The sequence below is a fragment of the Aphelocoma coerulescens genome (assembly GCF_041296385.1).
Source record: "Aphelocoma coerulescens isolate FSJ_1873_10779 chromosome W unlocalized genomic scaffold, UR_Acoe_1.0 ChrW_unloc_scaf_1, whole genome shotgun sequence".
Lineage (NCBI taxonomy): Eukaryota > Metazoa > Chordata > Aves > Passeriformes > Corvidae > Aphelocoma > Aphelocoma coerulescens.
In genome coordinates, this window is record NW_027184080.1 from 17648867 (window position 1) to 17665999 (window position 17133).

At 42.0% G+C, this 17133-nt stretch overlaps 1 protein-coding gene across 1 annotated transcript in view; it reads right to left on the reverse strand.

The window, feature by feature from the left end:
• The window catches only part of LOC138102765 (F-BAR domain only protein 2-like), a 257438-nt gene that overhangs the window by 16868 nt on the left and 223437 nt on the right, over positions 1-17133 (reverse strand). Inside the window, exons 16-21 of the mRNA XM_069000522.1 lie at positions 17073-17115; positions 16317-16411; positions 11748-11851; positions 7351-7480; positions 3328-3439; positions 178-333 (exon numbers count right to left, since the gene is read on the reverse strand). Of these exons, the coding sequence (XP_068856623.1) occupies positions 178-333; positions 3328-3439; positions 7351-7480; positions 11748-11851; positions 16317-16411; positions 17073-17115 (640 nt within the window). The remainder of the gene's footprint in view (positions 1-177; positions 334-3327; positions 3440-7350; positions 7481-11747; positions 11852-16316; positions 16412-17072; positions 17116-17133) is intronic.

The window sequence follows — 17133 nt, forward strand, 5'->3', positions numbered from 1 at the left end:
AATCACTGAAATTTTTAATGGTAGCAGTGAAAAGAAACTGAGCTAAACAAGATTAGTTCAGGAAATTAAGTTATGTATGAGCAAATCAAGACTGTAGAGAATTCTGATTTGCATATACAAAAATTCACATTTTAAGATTCATGTACTTTACTATTATATTAAATAAAAATACAAAACCTGTATACAAGTTGTGCATTTGGAAGAATCTGCTCTAGTTTGCTTGTGTTTTTTACCCTGAAGCAGAGCAATGCTGGAGATGGGTTGCTGGTAAAGACTTTAACAATCCCACTTGGGAATGATAATGTCATATCACCAGTGATCTTCACAATGCATCTAGAAGAGAATGAAAATATCAATTTTATTGCAACTCATTAACTGCCTAGTTTTAATACTAATTTTAAATCAATCATACTTTTACAATCGGATGAGCTGATTTCCAAGCAGAAAATCAACAGACTCGGCAGTATGCACTTGCAGCCCAGAAAGCCAACTGTATCCTGGGCTGCATCAAAAGAGGCATGACCAGCAGGTCAAGGGAGGTGATTCTGCCCCTCTACTCCACTCTTGTGAGACCCCACCTGAGTACTGCGTACAGTTGTGCAGCCCCCAACACAAGAAAGACTTGGACCTGTTGGAGCGAGCCCAGAGGAGGCCATGAAGATGCTCTGAGGGCTGGAGCACCTCTGCTACAAAGACAGGCTTAGAGCTGGGGCTGTTCAGCCTGGAGAAGGCTCTGGAGAGACCTTATAGCACCTTCCAGTACCTGAAGGGGTTCCAAGAGAGCTGGAGAGGAACTTTTTGCAAGATCATGTAGTGATAGGACAAGAGGGAATGGTCTTAAGATGAAGGAGGGTAGGTTTAGATTAGATATTAGGAAGAAATTCTTTACTGTCAGGGTGGTGAGGCACTGGAACTGGTTGCCCAGAGAGGTTGTGGACTCATCCCTGGAGGTATTCATGGCTAGGCTGGATGGGGCTCTGAGTAACCTGGTCTAGTGGAAGATGTCCCTGCCCATGGCTGGGGAGTTGAAACTAGATGATAATTTTTTCAAATATATTAATAGCAAAAGAGTGCAGAAATAACATCACCCTGTTACAGGATGAGGATGGTCACCTCACAAACAGGGACATGGACAAGGCAGAGGTGTTTAATGCTTAAAACAGTGATGATGGACCAAGGCAGTCTCAGCACCCTGAGCTGAAGGACCATGACTGCTAGAATGATCAACTCCCAGTCGACACTGAACTTGTGCAGGGTCTGCTGCTCCAGCTGGGTCCCTACAAATCTATGGGGCCTGATGGGATTCATCTGAGAATCCTCAAAGACCTGGCTGATGTCATTGTAAAGCCTCTCTTGGTGATTTTTGAGTGCTCTTGGGAATCTATAGAGGTCCCAGCTGACTGGAAGATAGATAACATTGTCCCAATTTTCAAGAAGGGCAAGAAGGAGGACCCCAGAAACAACAGGCCTGTCAGTCTCACTTCAGTACCTGGTAAAATCATGAAAAAGATTATTCTGGGAGGTATTGAAAAACACCTGGAGGACAACGCAGTCATCGGTCACAGCCAGCATGGCTGCATGAGGGGAAAGTCCTGCTTGTTGAACCTGATTTCCTTTTATGACAGGGTAACCCACCTAGTTGATCTAGGAAAGCCAGTAGATGTCATCTTTTTGGACTTCAGCAAAGTTTTTGATACTGTCTCTCACAGGATCCTTCTGCACAGAATGTCCAGCACACAGCTGGATAACCATGTTACGTGATGGGTGAGCAACTGGCTCATTGGTCAGGCACAAAGGGTTATAGTAAATGAGGTAACATCAGGCTGGTGACTGGTCACTAGTGGGGTTCTGCAGGGCTCTGTCCTTGGCCCAGTGATCTTCAACATCTTCATTAATGACTGACACAGGACTCAAAGGACTAAGTAAATTTGCTAACAACACTAAATTGGGAGGAGCTGTGAACTCCCTTGAAGACAGAGAGGCCCTGCAGAGAGACCTTGACAAATTAGAGAGATGGGCAATCACCAACCGTATGAAGTTTAACAAGGGCAAGTGCCAGATTCAGCACGTGGAACAAGACAACCCTGGTTGTGTGTATAGACTTGGGAATGAGAGGCTGGAGAGCAGCACCACAGAAAGGGACCCAGGGGTCCTGGTTAATGGAAAGTTGAATATGAGTCAGCAGTGTCCTGGCAGCCAGGAAGGCCAACCATGTCCTGAGGTGCATCAGGCACAGCATTGCCAGCCAGTCGAGGGGGGTGATTGTCCCACTCTGCTCTGCACTGGTGTGGCCTCACCTTGAGTCCTGTGTGCAGTTTTGGGTGTCACAATATAAGAAAGACATTAAGCTATAAGAGAGCGTCCAAAGGAGGGCCATGAAGATGGTGAAGGGCCTAGAGGGGAAGCCATACGAGGAGCGGTTGATGTCACTTGGTCTGTTCAGCCTGGAGAAGAGGAGACTGAGGGGAGACATTGTGGTCTTCAACATCCTCATGAGGGGAAGTGGAGGGACAGTGCCAGGACAGGACCTGAGGGAATAGCCTCAAGTTGTGTCAGGGGAGGTTTAGGTTGGATATTAGGAAAAGGTTCTTCACCCAGAGGATGGTTGGGCACTGGAACAGGCTCCCCAGGGAAGTGGTCACAGCACCAAGCCTGACAGAATTCGAGAAGTGTTTGGACAATGCTCTCAGGCACGTGGTGTGATTCTTGGGGTGGTCCTGTGCAAGGCCAGGAGTTGGACTTGATGATCCTGATGGGTCCCTTCCAACTCAGCATATTCTATAATTCTATGATCTTTAATGTTCCTTCCAACCCTAACAATTTTATGATTCTAAAATCAATTTCAAATGAGGGTAATGTGGCACAATGACAATGTATTATCACTTTTGACTTGGAAGTCAGATGTAATAAGAAAAATGTTTAGCTGGTTAAGCATACAGTAGTATGGGTGGTTATTTTTCAGGCTTTGAAAATATAGCAGAACTATGCTTAGGCAAGGCCTAAGTAGTATGTCAAGCAGTGTGACAGAAGAAATGAGGTACTTTTAAGCTGTCCAAATTTACATGAAGCACCTACCTGACTACAGTAGAAACCCTTATTTTTGTTTTTCTCACTGAACACATTTTTGTAAAGCAGGGATATATGAACTCCTAGTCAGATGCAGGCCAATAGAAAGTGATAAGTCACTGATGTCACATATCAGGGGAAAAAACCCTGTGAATCTGCATTCTAATGTATATATGTTTCCCCCCAAAATATTAAGAGTACAACCAGTGCATTTTTTTATTGTAACTTATTACATTCAAAACAATTTACTATTTAACTAACTTTGTGGGATCTGCTCCTTTAAAGTAGGCGTTAACAGATTCAGTAAGGGCTACTGCAACAGGCACGATGTCCTGGTTTCCAAGTCTGACAGGGCTGGGACCACATGAAACACCTAGAATACATACAGTGTATAGGTTTAATTTTCAAAAAGCTTAGCAATAGATTTCAGAATGGTTGACTACACCTGTCATTTTCATAAGAGGTTACTACCATCATGGTCACAGCAGAGTCTGAAATATTACTTGAAGCATGTAGAAAAATATAAACATAATACAGTACAATCACACCATCAAAACACTGCTTAGCAGCATAGAAAAACAGGACTGTTGATATGACATTTTGTAAATGGACAGACACAAGGAAATACAGATGAGACAGAGGAACACTGCATTAAAATGGCTACTGATGAAACTGAAGTCAACAGATAAAAAGAAAATTAGATGTTAACTACAATACTGTAAAAAAAGTCCCTACTGTATGCTTATGGTATGGAAAAACGTATGATAAAATAGTCACAGAAATGCAAAGAATTCAGTCGGGGTATGTATGAACATAAATGCACATACATTAATATTACCCCACATAAGTGAACTGTTGAACATTCTTTTAACTATTTCAGACAAAAAAGATTGCAATTCCCAAATAGAAATTGTTGGAGAAATATTTTGCAAATTTTCTGATGTTTGCATAGTAAAGATTCTGGGAGTACCTTGGAGGTACCTGGAAATATTTATCAGTTTACAAGAAAAATAATTACCAGGCCAGTGTTAGCCTTCATGCATCTGTGCCTACACAACAAAGTTACAATGCATAATTATAAAAAGTTACTCAGACCTCAGCTAAAGGTTTTTTGAAATGAATGAAATGTCAAATGCGAATTGACAAAGCCATTTGTCATGGGATTTTACTTTTCAGTAGTGTTTTATATGTGTACTGACTATAGGAGAAAGTACTTGAAGTTCTATCTTTTTATTAGTTCAATAGCGTAGTAGAAAGCATCTTACTAATTTTTTTGTACTGGTGAAACAGCCTGTATTAGATGCTTGTTGCAAGTTCTCAGGACAGGATGTCAAAGAGTTGTGCCAAGGTGGACTCGTGGTATCTTAGGCTGCAGTCAAGCTCACAGGTCCACTTCTGGGACCTTCAGCAGCACCAGAAAATCTGGCTTTGATGCCCTGCCACCTGCCTTAGCCCCAACCACTGTTAACAGCTCTTCAGCTGTGCTGACACAACAGCTAATGACACAAACATGCAAACAGTTGCATTGACACACTCAAAGAGATTGCCAAGGTGCAGAATAAAAGACCGCATCATTGGTCATAAAAAGAGCAAATAAAATTCTGATCAAATTGTTTTAGTTCAGTTGAGGAACAATGATTCAGGTAATTTTAATATTGGCTAAACTGCTGCCATAAAAATGAAATGTATTTAAAAATATTATTATTTGTATCTTCAAAGCCTTGTGTTATTTAGAAATACAGAAATGGTTTTATCTCCTTGTCTTATGAGAATAAAGATTGTCAAAGTAAAAATATATTTATTTTTCTTCCAAGAATGTAGTAATGACAAACTGAAGAATCAAGAGAGACCAATTTTCAGCTTGTTGGTGGGGGAGGGGGGAATAGATGGAAGATTATGTTGTATAAAAGTGACTATATCAAGTTTTGGTGACTTCAGCAACACATAATTTATGTACTTGAGCTTTCAAGCTACTTGTATCTGCCAGACACCAGAAATAGCTGGAGAGGCTTGTTTCAAAAGAAATACAATATTATTAATTGTAGTGCATTAGGATGATTAGTGTCCTGGGTTGCAGTGTATTCTATTACCATCCTCATGAGCTGTTGAAACCAGGTGGGGCAGTGTTTCCTTGCCTCCTTCCCCCAGACTATCTTCTGTTAATGGCCCATCAATGCCCTGCCAAATGACTCAGAGATAACTCCCTCCGGACTATCTTCTGTTAATGAGCCCATCAATGCCTGGCCTCATGACTCATCATCCCATTGTGAGATGCTCCACCCAGAGGGAGGAACCAAGCATCCCATCGTGGATATAATCTGAGATTCCAAACACCACAGACACCCTTTCCACTGGATTCCCAGAGGACAACAGCTACATAGCCACCACTGGACCTTCCAAGGAAGAGCAGACCTTTTTTTCTACAGGATCACTGCTTCAACAGAACCACATCCACCACTTCAGGAGGACTGCAGCCACCATCTTATTTGACTGCTACCACCACCCTGACTAACAGGGTGTCAGGTTGTATCCTGACTCTGTCAGTTTGAACCAGTATTTTCTTTTATGTTTTCTTTTTTTTTTTTTTTCCTTTTCTTTAATTTCCCTATTAAATTGTTATTTTGACTTGGTGCCTCCCACTGGTTTGTTTTCAAACTAGTACGATTAGTTAACATGTAAATCTGCTTCTAGTACAATACCTGGTGGTGTCTCACAAAGCTTTTCAATTGTAGGAAGTGTTCCAATCAAAAGATCATCCTCTATTACATGTAAATAAAACAAAACATGGCAAAAAACCCCAAAGTATTTCAAGAAAAAAATAGATGTTATAGGTGTTAAACAATTTAATAAATAAAAAAACATTGCAAATGAAAAGGCTAAAGCATAAAAGAAATTCAATTATGCATGCCTACAATTTCATTTGGAACAAGTTAATTATAGTTAACTCAATTATTCAGAACAAATGGGGTAAGAGAAATACTGGATTGTATGCCAAAAGCATACAGACAGTAGTGCAGAGTATATCCTCATGCCATCTGCACCACCCTTTCCAGGTCTCCAGGACTATTTAATTCATACAATCAATTCAGGTGAAACTGGCTTTATTTTTGCTAGGCCAGGTTAATAACCATATCAAACCCTGGTGTCAGTGCACACCTCCTTACTTCTTCCCTCACCTCACAATTTCCCTCTGTCACTGTCTCCAATAACACGCACACAGCTGGGGCTATTGATGCTGCTGCCACCAATTTCTAGTTCCTCAGCACCAGTGCGGAGGCCTGAGGAAGTGAGCCTGGATGGACTCTGGCAACCAAAATATCAGTTATCTTTCTATGATGCTTCTCAACATTTGAGAAACTGGTGGACACTGAACTGTGCCAGCACTGCAACAGCTAAGGCTAGGTAGACCTTACTATCTTTGGTCCTGCACAGAGTGGAAACAGCTGCATTGCTTTCAATGCAGAACTCTTAATAGAAGCTGTGCAGATACTCTTCTGAGGTGCTGAGCCTGGATGAGGAATCCTTGGCATCAGTAACATTCAGAGATACCTGAGCATTAATTCAAGGGTCTAATTTTACTTGGGACTAAAGTGGTAATAGTGTTCAGGAATGAAATACTTCAAATCTACTACAGAAACAAGTTAAAATGTCCCCCCACAAATAATCCTCCTCTCCTGTCCCACAAATCTCCTTGTATTTCTTCTGAAATTAGTGGCAGCATGGGAAGACCGATTTGCTTTTCATCTTCATCTTTATTGTTTGGTTGGTTGTTTTGCTTTCAGTAAACACCTCTGTTTAGCTTACAATACTTCACTAACTTGAAGAAAAAGATGCATTAGTTTCATTTCTTTGGAAACTGCAATTACAGGATAAAAACAAAGTAAAAATAACATAAAAATAACTCAAATTTTGAACATTTATATTAATTCCAATTTATCAGTATCCCAAAATACTTCTGTACATGTACAATAACATCTTCTGAACAAATACATAACATTGTGCTTGATGAATAGAGAGCACACCAAATACAAATTGATAGAATATTTTAATTTTGAAAAATATTTCACTAGAGAGCATGCCATAATTGGATCTATGGTCTAATCTAGCCAAATCCACTGTCTTGTCTCTCAGGTAATTTAGAAGCAGGTATTGCAAAGAAGGCTTGAAGTACCTAGACTGAATTCACATATGGAACAGCTAACTCCAAGGAATGGTTTTCCTAACAGGTGGAACTCAGTGGCAGAATGTTACCATTTCTAAAATGAATTAAAATGGTTAACTTACCAACTGTAGGTGTGTTTGCTGCACTGAGGGAAGCAGGAGAGGATATTGAGGAAATGCTCTCTGCATGTGCCAAGGGAGCTGCAGGTGGTGGACTTGAGTTAGAGGTCAATGGAGGGCTGAATGGCCTAGGCTTAACACAAGAGATCACAAAAGTATTACAGAGACAGAAAGTGATTTTAAAAAGATGAAAATAGACTGTAAATAGTTCTTCATTTCATTCCCCAATCAATTTTATAGTGTTTCTCAACATCTTTCTTTTAATGCTTTATCTATCCTAGTTTTAGTGTAAAAGAGAGAACTTACATTTTCTATGGGAATGAATCCCATTATTTCAGAACTTATCATTATTAATTTTTTTGCCTGGCTAGGTAAGTCTAATGTATTTGATTATGTAACAGCCTGACAATAATTGTGCTGTAACACAGTAGCAGAATCTAACCCTATAGCCCTGTGGATGCGTGCAGCAAATGTGGATTTTCAGAGCTAAAGGAGAGCTACTAACAAAATGGAAGTGAGCCCAGCAGAGGGCAGCTAAAATAGCTGAGGACTGGAGGACATGAGAGAGAGGGAGAGGCTGAAGGACCTAAGTTTGTTCAGCCTGGAGAAGAGAAGCCTAGGAAGGGATCTACTATCCGTCTTTCACTAGCTACAAAGAAGATGGAGCCAGGCTCTATTCAGAGGTGCAAGATCTATAAGAAAGGAAATTTTAGCTGAACGTAGGGAAAAAATTCCTTCTTGTAACCTTGTGGTTAAGCCCTGGGACAAGTTGCCCAAATATGTTGTGAGATCTCCCTCCCTGAAGATTTTCAAAACTCAGCATGTCCCTGAGCAACCTGATGCAATTTTGAAGTTGGCCTTTCTTGGAGCAGGAGATTGGTCTAGAGATCTTCAAAAGTCCCTTCCACCCTAAATATGTGGATAGTTTTATGACCCATTTAACTGTTAAGGTATTAAAATAACTAATGAACAATTTGCAATTAACCTATCTAAAAGGTACTGGAACTCCTGAAGCATCTGCTTTGGTTGGGTAATTTTTTTTTTTTTTTTTTTGGTTCTATCACACTTGTCACTGAGTCTATGACTTTTATACAGACTGAGAATTGTAAAAGGATGTGGCATATAATGAAGACCACTTGCAATCTTCTACTTATATCCAGATAATAGCCAATTTCTAACACATGTAACATTTGCAGAATCATACTTTATAGCAGAACAATACCAGCTAATTTTTTCTCTTTAATTCTGATGATATGTATTGGGTCTGACTGAGGTAAAGCTCGCAGCCCTCCCAGTGCTGTGCTTTGCATTAGTAGCTGGAAGGGTGCTGATAAGAGACCAGTGTTTTGTCTACTGCTGAGCAGTGCTGCCCCTCTGACATTCCTTCCCCCCATCAAAGGGGATGGGAGTGGGCAAGATCCTGGGAGGGGACGCAACCAGGCCAGCTGACCCAAATCAACCAAAGGGATATTCCATACCATATGATGCCAGCTCAGATATATAAGCTGAGAGAGAGGAGGAAGGGGGGGCATTCATGAGCTTCCAATGTTTGCCTTCCAGAGCAACCATTACGTGTGCTGAAGCCCTGCTTCCCGGGAAGTGCCCAAACATCGCTGCTGATGGGAAGTAGAAATTGCCCTTTTTTTCCCCTTTAGCTTTTGCGTGCACAAATCTCTGCTTATTCTTTTCTTTTACTGTAATAAAACGGCTTTATCTCACCCTGCTGGCTGTTCTCCATCTTACTCTCTCCCCTGTCCCAAAGGGAAAGGGAGTGATAGAGTGACTTAGTGGGCACCCGGCACCCAGCCAGGGTCAACCCACTACATGTTATCAAGAACAGATTTCTTGGTCTAAGAGCAATTGCTACAATTTTATATTGGAATTAGAAAATAATCTCAAAATGAACCCTACCCTGACCTTATACTATAACAGAAAAGCAAAAGAGTTAAACAATGTTTCAGTTTTGTTAAAGCATAAGACCAGATGTTTTTTCATAATGAGAATATGGTGAAAATATCTTGCTACTTTGAAAGACAATAAGAGGATCTTACCACAGTAAAATTTTACCAAGTCAGCAAGTCAAATGAAACCCAAAGAATCATAATATTCATAGAAGAGATTAAGCATGGCTTGGCCAGATATGCTGTCTGGGTATTTGCATTCTTTGCCACATTCTTTATCAGCAGGTGGACCTGCACTGCAAGGAGTGAGCAGAGATGAAGGTAGCGTGCAATCTCTCACTATCCAGATGGGCAGCTGCTGCAATCTGCCACCTTCCTTCTCCACCAACCAGCACCAAGTGTAGGGTGAAGTCACAGCAGGGCTACTTGTGTCAGCACATGACTGATAAAGATCTACTCAATCCCACTCATTCCCCAAAGTTTTGGTGATATCCCTAAATCAACTGAGTTTTGTTTATAATTTCACTAATATTTCATATTTTGAAAATTTTAATCCTACACATATGCTATCCTTTAATTTTCAAGATATTGATTTGTTCAATTAAAAATATTCAGCTGATGCAAAATTTATGGTTTGGACCTTTCAAGTTCAGTTAAAAATTATTTTGTTATAGTAACATGTTTATCATTAACAACTTTATGCCTATCCAGCAGTAGTGAAAATTTGAGTATGTGATTTCCTGAACATTATCTAGAAAGTAACTCCACTGTAACAGTGTGTTGTGGTTTAACCCCAGCTGGCAACTGAGTACCACACAGCTGCTCCCTCGCCTCCCCACCCCCAAGGGGGAGGAGAATCGGAAAGGAAAGATAAGCCTCATGGGTTGAGGTAAGAACGTATTGGATTTGTGTGACAAGGTTTTGATAGTGGGGGAGCTACAGGGGTGGCTTCTGTGAAAAGCCGCTAGAAGCTTCCCCCATGTCTTGCACAGCCAATGCCAGTCAGCTCCAAGAGGGACCTGCTGCTGGCCAATGCCGAGCCAATCAGAGATGGTAGTAATGGCTCTGGAGTAACATATTTAAGAAGGGAAAAAGTTATTAGGCTGAAGAAAATTGCACTCAGAGAAGAGAGGGGTGAGAATATGTGAGAGGAACAACTCTGCAGACACCAAGGTTGGTGCAGAAGGAGGGGGAGGAGGTGCTTCAGACGCCAGAGCAGAGATTCCCCTGCAGCCCATGGTGAAGATCATGATGAGGCAGCTGTGCCCCTGCAGCCCGTGGAGGTCAATGGCGGTGCAGAGATCCACCTGGAGCCCATGGAGGAGACCCATGCCAGAGCAGGTGGATTCCAGAAGGAAGCTGTTACCCCATGGGAAGCCCATGCTGGAACAGGCTCCTGGCAGTAACCTGTGGACCCATGGAGAGAGGAACCCACACTGGAGCAGGTTTGCTGGCTGGACTTGTGACCCTGTGGGGGACCCAACACTGGAGCAGGCTGTGCCTGAAGGACTGCACCCTGTGGAAAGGACCCATGCTGGAGGAGGGGAAGGAGTTCTCCCTCTGAAGAGGAAGGAGAGGCAGAAACAACATGTGATGAACTGACTGTACCCCTCATTGCCCATCCCCCTGTGCTGCTGGGGGGGAGAAGATAGAGATTCGGGAATAAAGTTAAGCCCAGGAAGGAGGGAGGGATGGGGGGGAAGGTGTTTTTAAGATTTGCTTTACTTCTCATTATCCTGCTCTGGTTTTGACTGGTAATACATTCAACTACTTTCCTGAAGTCGAGTCTGTTTTGCCCATGATGGTAATCAGTGGGTGATCTCTCCCCATCCTTATCTCAACTCATGAACCTTTAGATATATTTTCTCTCCTCGTCCAGCTGAGGAGGGGAGTGATAGAGCAGCTTTGGTGGGCACCTGGCATCCAACCAGGGTCAACCCAACACAAAAAACAATTTAATAATTGAAAGAAAAAAAAAAAAGACAAAACCAATATAGTAATAGTAACAGTAATAGTAATAATAGTAAGACAGGGGAAGGGAGAGAGAGTAACAGAAGCCAAGAGAAACAAGTGATGCACAATACAGTTGCTCACCACCCAGTGACTGGTGCCCAACACATCCCCAAGCAGTGATTGGCCCCTCCCAGCCAACTCCCCCCAGTTTGTATACTGAGCATGATGTTCTATGGTGTGGAATATACCTTTGGCCAGTTTGGGTAGCTGTCCCAGCTGTGCTCACTCCTAACTTCTTGTGCAGCTCTTCACTGGCAGAGCCTGAGACACTGAAAAGCCCTTGACTCAGGGCAAGCACTGCTCAGCAGCAACCAAAACATCAGTGTATTATCAGCATTATTTTCATACTGAATCCAAAACACAGCACTATATCAGCTATTGAGAAGAAATGAACTCCTATCCCAGCCAAAACCAGGGCACAGTGTAAATGATATATCTGAAATTGAGTACAATGGAGAATTAAAAAATCCAACAATCGATACCTACGCTTTCATTAATTCCACTAAGTTTCCCTGTAGACAATTTTGGTGTTGAAGCAGGCCTTGGAGGGGGTACAATGGTGCCTACAGAAAGAGGATTTGTGGGTTTTGCTGAAAGAAAGCAAATTTAAGAAAATCAATATTAGAAAGGTCACAGTGAACATAAATATGTACTCAATTGAACAGAATAACTGGAAATTATGCTTCTATTAAAAGTTCCTATTTTTCAAGCCTCATTTTGTAAAATTTACCACGAATCATAAATGTTTTTAAAATAGGGCTATGTGCTACCTGGAAAAGTGACTCTAAAGATGGCATCATGGGCTTTCTCATTCCTCTTGAATGATTTTATACCAACTATTTGCAGAGGTTTGTATGTAAAAAGAATTCCCCTTACCTGAGTTCCCTTTTGTGTATAGTTGTTGGGGTTTTTAGTTTAGTCCTAGTTTTTTTCCTGTTAAAGGAATTTTTTCCCATATGCATGTTGCTAGGGGACAAATGGCCGTACTTAAGAGAAGACAAAAGGGCCTGGCCAGGCTTTTGTTTTCACCTGAGTGTGAGTTCAGTTCGCTCTCAGCTCCCGGAGAGAGAAGCTACCGAGAAAGGAGCTGCTGGTTCCTGTTTTCGGCTGGTTTTTTTTCTGCTGGAAACAACGCCGGGATCCCAAAGCTGCTTTCCCTGCCCTGCTGGAGGCCAGGCTGTGGCCACCCTTCCCCGCTGCTGCTTCGAGCCTTCGCTACGCTGTAGCCGTGCTCGCCCTGCCTGCCTGGAGCCCTGGGGGGTTCCCCTTTTGGATACATCTCGTCTGCCACCCGGGATTTGTGTTTGTCCCTGCCGCTCCAGCCTGCCGTTCCAGCCTGCTGTTCCCGAGAGTCCGGGATCAGCTGCCCAGCGGTTTGTGAAGCCTTTGGTCCATCCTTCCCCGGGATCCCAAGGCACCGGTGACGCATGCTCCCCGAGCTCGCTCCGGAGCTCCCCCTGCAGCCGCGGGGGAACCATCGCACCTGCCCTGCTCACCGGGAGCCGCCAGCGCCCCTACTGGCTGCGAGCGGAGCTGCACCCAAGGGGAAATAGCCTGACAGCCGAGAAGGCTGGGACTGGGTTTGTGTTTGCTGTTACTGTCATAGTTGTTGTTGTTTTGTTTGACTGGTATAATATCTATATATATATATAGTAAAGAACTGTAATTCCTATTTCCCACATCTTTGCCTAAAGGCCCTTGATTTCAAAATTATTATAACTCAGAGGGAAAGGGGGTATATCTGCCACTTCAAGGGAGGCTTCTGCCTTCCTTAGCAGACACCTGTCTTTCAAAACCGAGACAATAGTCTATATGGATTCAGAATATAGGACAGTTTTTCATGTCTAACAACAAATGGATAATTCAGTGGAAATTGATATTTGGTCCTGCCTGACAATGGCATAACTCTGCATCAAATTATACCCTCTGATATCCCACTGACTTCAATAAGTATACATCAGTATAACAGATAAATTACTCTGTTGATTGCAAGAACACAGTAATTGCATATTATCTCTTAACCAAGCTGCCTTTCCTAAACCCATGCTGACTGGGCCTGATCCCCATGTTGTCCTGCATCTGTCACATGATGGCACTCAAGATGATCTACTCCAAAACCTTCCCCAGCACCGAGGTCAGAATGACAAGCCTGTAGTTTCCTGGATCCTCCTTCCAGCCCTCTTTGTAGATGGGCGTCACATTTACTAAATTCCAGTCAACTGGGACCTCCCTGGTTGACCAGGACTGCTGATAAATGATTGAAAGTCGCTGTCTTGGGGTGACTATGATGTGTATCCCCTATCGCTGCTTTATGCCCAGAAATTAATTTTGTGCCTTTCTGTGCCTTTAAACTGAGCCTGAGAGGGGGGAGAGGAAAAAAAAACCCTGAACAAAACTTTCAAAGCAGTTTGCAGTTTGTTTCAAGGACACAGAGATACAGACTCCTCTGCGTTCTGCTGCAGTGAGAGAGAGCGGAGAAGCACTCTTCTTGCTTTTCAGCCAGTTTTTTTTCTGGCTCCTTTTTCTCCAGAGGGAGATGGACAGTTGAACTTTATTTTCCTGGGACTTCGATTTTTCCCCTTTTCTCTGCTGGACTGTTTCAACATCAGAATACATCAGGAGGACTTTCCACTGAGGCCTTGGCCCTGGAGATGGGCCACAACCCAGCTCCGAGGAGGAGGAGAGAGACCATACCTACGGAAGGACTCTGAAATTTTCCCAGGTTTTGTCTCCACAGCGAGAGGTTTTATTATTTAGCATTATTATCCTTTCCCTGTGTGTTTGTTAAATAAATAGTTTTTATCTCTTTCACTTTCCTCTGAGGAAAATCTATTTTTTCCCAAACCTGGTAGGGGAGGGGTAGTTGTAACCTGCCTTCTATCAGAGGATATTTTCCTCCAAATTTGTCCAAACCGGCACAGTCACTCAGTGAGCACTTCAACCAGCTCCCTCAGTACTCTTGGGTGGATCTCATCCTGCCCCATAGACTTGTGTGTGTCTAACTGGTGTAGCAGGTCACTGGCCATTTCCCTGTAGATTATGGGAGCTTCATTCTGCTCCCCATCCCTGTCTTCCAGCTCAGGGGGTGGGTACCCTGAGAACAATTGGTCTTACTATTACATATATGTGGTAGCCTGTTAACCCACTGCTTTTTGTGATGCCATGTTCCCCTTCCTGCTCCCCCCGCCCTTAGCCTTGGCCACTCCCTCAGGCTCTCCCTATTGGTTCATGTACCCCAACCCCCCCCCAGGTATCGCCTCTGGGCCCCTGACAAAACCCCCCACGCTCAGACCACGAGGTCTCTCTCTGCCTCTGGAGATCGTGGAGACAAGATGTGATTAAAGCCATCTCAACCCTCATGAGAGACCCTTCTCACTTCCTTCATCATCACTGGTTGTAATGCTGATAGCTGACCAGAGCAAGATTGCGGGGCCGTCCGAAATGGACTGTGGGATGTGATGGGTCGCATTGCCCTAGAAAGCCTGCGCTGAGCTCTCAGGGAGCTACAGCCTGCTAAGCAAAATCTAGTGGTTGCAACAATATATATATAAAATATTTATCCTTAAATATGTTACAAATGTGGATTGAGTAGCCAATAATCTTATCTGAATACCTAAGTGAGGAAGAGACAATCTAATGAATTCCGTAAGCTACATTTGTTATATATAAATATAACTTTTAAGGAATATGAAGTGGAGGAATAAGTTGCACTTAAAACCCTAACGGTTACATAGCAATGTTGGTTGCTACTGAGGACACTACTAAAGCCAAGAAGAATTAGCACTAGTTGAATATAATTCTCCTATTGATATACATTTTTTTCTCACTCTTCTTCAATCTGTATGAGCAGATACAGATGAAAACAGAAAGCCATGACTGTGAACAGAGAATCTATAATAATTTTTGGAAAAGGAATACCCAGCTAAAAGAAACAGTGACCACTTCCTCTCTCATGCACATGGGAGGACAAGAGTCTCTACACTAAAACAGTAGGGATTGGAAAGTAGACATGCAGTAGGCAGACTGAAGAGAACTATGAAACAGTGTCTGCTACTGTTAACAAATAGTAGATTCCACCTTAAATCCCGAGATAATCAACATAAATAATTTAATTGAATAATTTTAGTAAGCAGGTTCAAACATAGCACTACCTGTTATTGTTTCAGTATGTCCTTCTTTCTTAACTAGTTTCTCAACATCTCCTGCTCTCATCAGTCTCTTCAACACATGTAGCCAGGCACTTACATGGTATTTTGCCTCCCTCTCTGCCTTTTGAATGTAAAAATCAATATTGCCTGTTTCTGTAAACTCCGCCCCCCCCCCCCCCCCCCCAAGACCAAGTTTCAGGAAAGCCTGCCAATATCCTGCCCACACTAATATACTCCAAAAACCTGCACCCAAAAAACCTGCACCCAAAATTTACACACAGTTTTAGTCCCTTCCCCTCCACCTCCCATACTCCTCAGCCCACCCTCTTCCTCCTAATACACCTACTCTCAGGTGGTGCCAGGAACTCCCCCTTAATTCCAGACTCAGTCTCGCCATTTTTCTCCCACACACACCTCCTAACAGACTCATGGTTTCCTACAGGAAACAAGTTCATCACAGCAAAGCTCCACAGTGGCTTTGTGCTGCATAGGTCAACAGGTTTTCCTGGAAAGAAGAAACCCATCCCTATTCACAGTGCCAATTCAGCATCTCAGGTGCTGTGACAACCTCCACTTAATTTACAAACTTTGTAAAAATAAGATTCTATTCTTCCTCCAGCATAGATGATGATTATTTTTTGTAATGAGAGAATGAGAGAAAAAAAAAAGATAAAAGCAAGATAGAATTTTCCTAAGGTTTCTAGTGTTCTCTCTTCCCCCTTGCTCCCTAGCTTGAACACCTGGCATACTGCACTCCAAGTTGTGTATACTCATAACATAGGATACTGCTTTAGAAAATTCTTTCATTTCAATAGTCAAAGCACATCTCCTTGCAATGACTAAAAAAGCAACAACAGAACATCCCAAAGAATATGCAGAAAACATTTTCTACTATCAAATATTTTACCTGAGGAGGATGAGGATACCAAGGACGCTGAAGAGGAAGATTCAAGAGAACTGCTAAAGAGTGGATCCCATGCCAGAAGGTCACTGTTTCCCTTTCTATAGTAAATGTTACAATTAGAATAATAATGAAAGATGTATTTACTCATAAAAATACAATTACAACTTTGGTAATTCATATTCTGTATTAGTTGGTCTTTGAATTTAAAAATTAAAAGTATTTACAAATTGTAGGTCAAGGAACTGATTTACACATAAGGAAACTATTCGAACTGATAATTGGTGGGAGTTTGTGTGTGGATATATTTCATAATGTCAGTAAATTATTTTCATTTTCAAAAAGGCATACATCTACAAATCAATTTGTTTCAGTATATACATGTATGAGCAATGTATATAGACCTATCCAAATTTGGGACTTGTAATCTTAAACACTTTACAATGGAACAGTATAAATATGATGGAAACTAAATCTGTCTTATTTAAAACCTGAAATTTTAATAAAAGCCAATATTTTGTAGTCACATAATCATAAATATCAATTGAGACAGATCAGAATGAAGCAAACACATTAGAAGGGGAAAATGAGTGGATAGAAATCTCCATTGTTACATAATTACTCATTAACTCTTACAATGCAATAAACGCCTGGCTTAAAATAGCAGTTAACTGATATTTCCAATGAGTCTCAGTGTCAGATCAAAATAAAACCAAATTCCCCCAAAATTACACTTGATATAATTTTAAAAGTTGAACTTACTCATTAGCTGGAGTAGAAAGCTTTGATTTTGTTAGCTCTTCACCTAAGGAAAAGACATGGC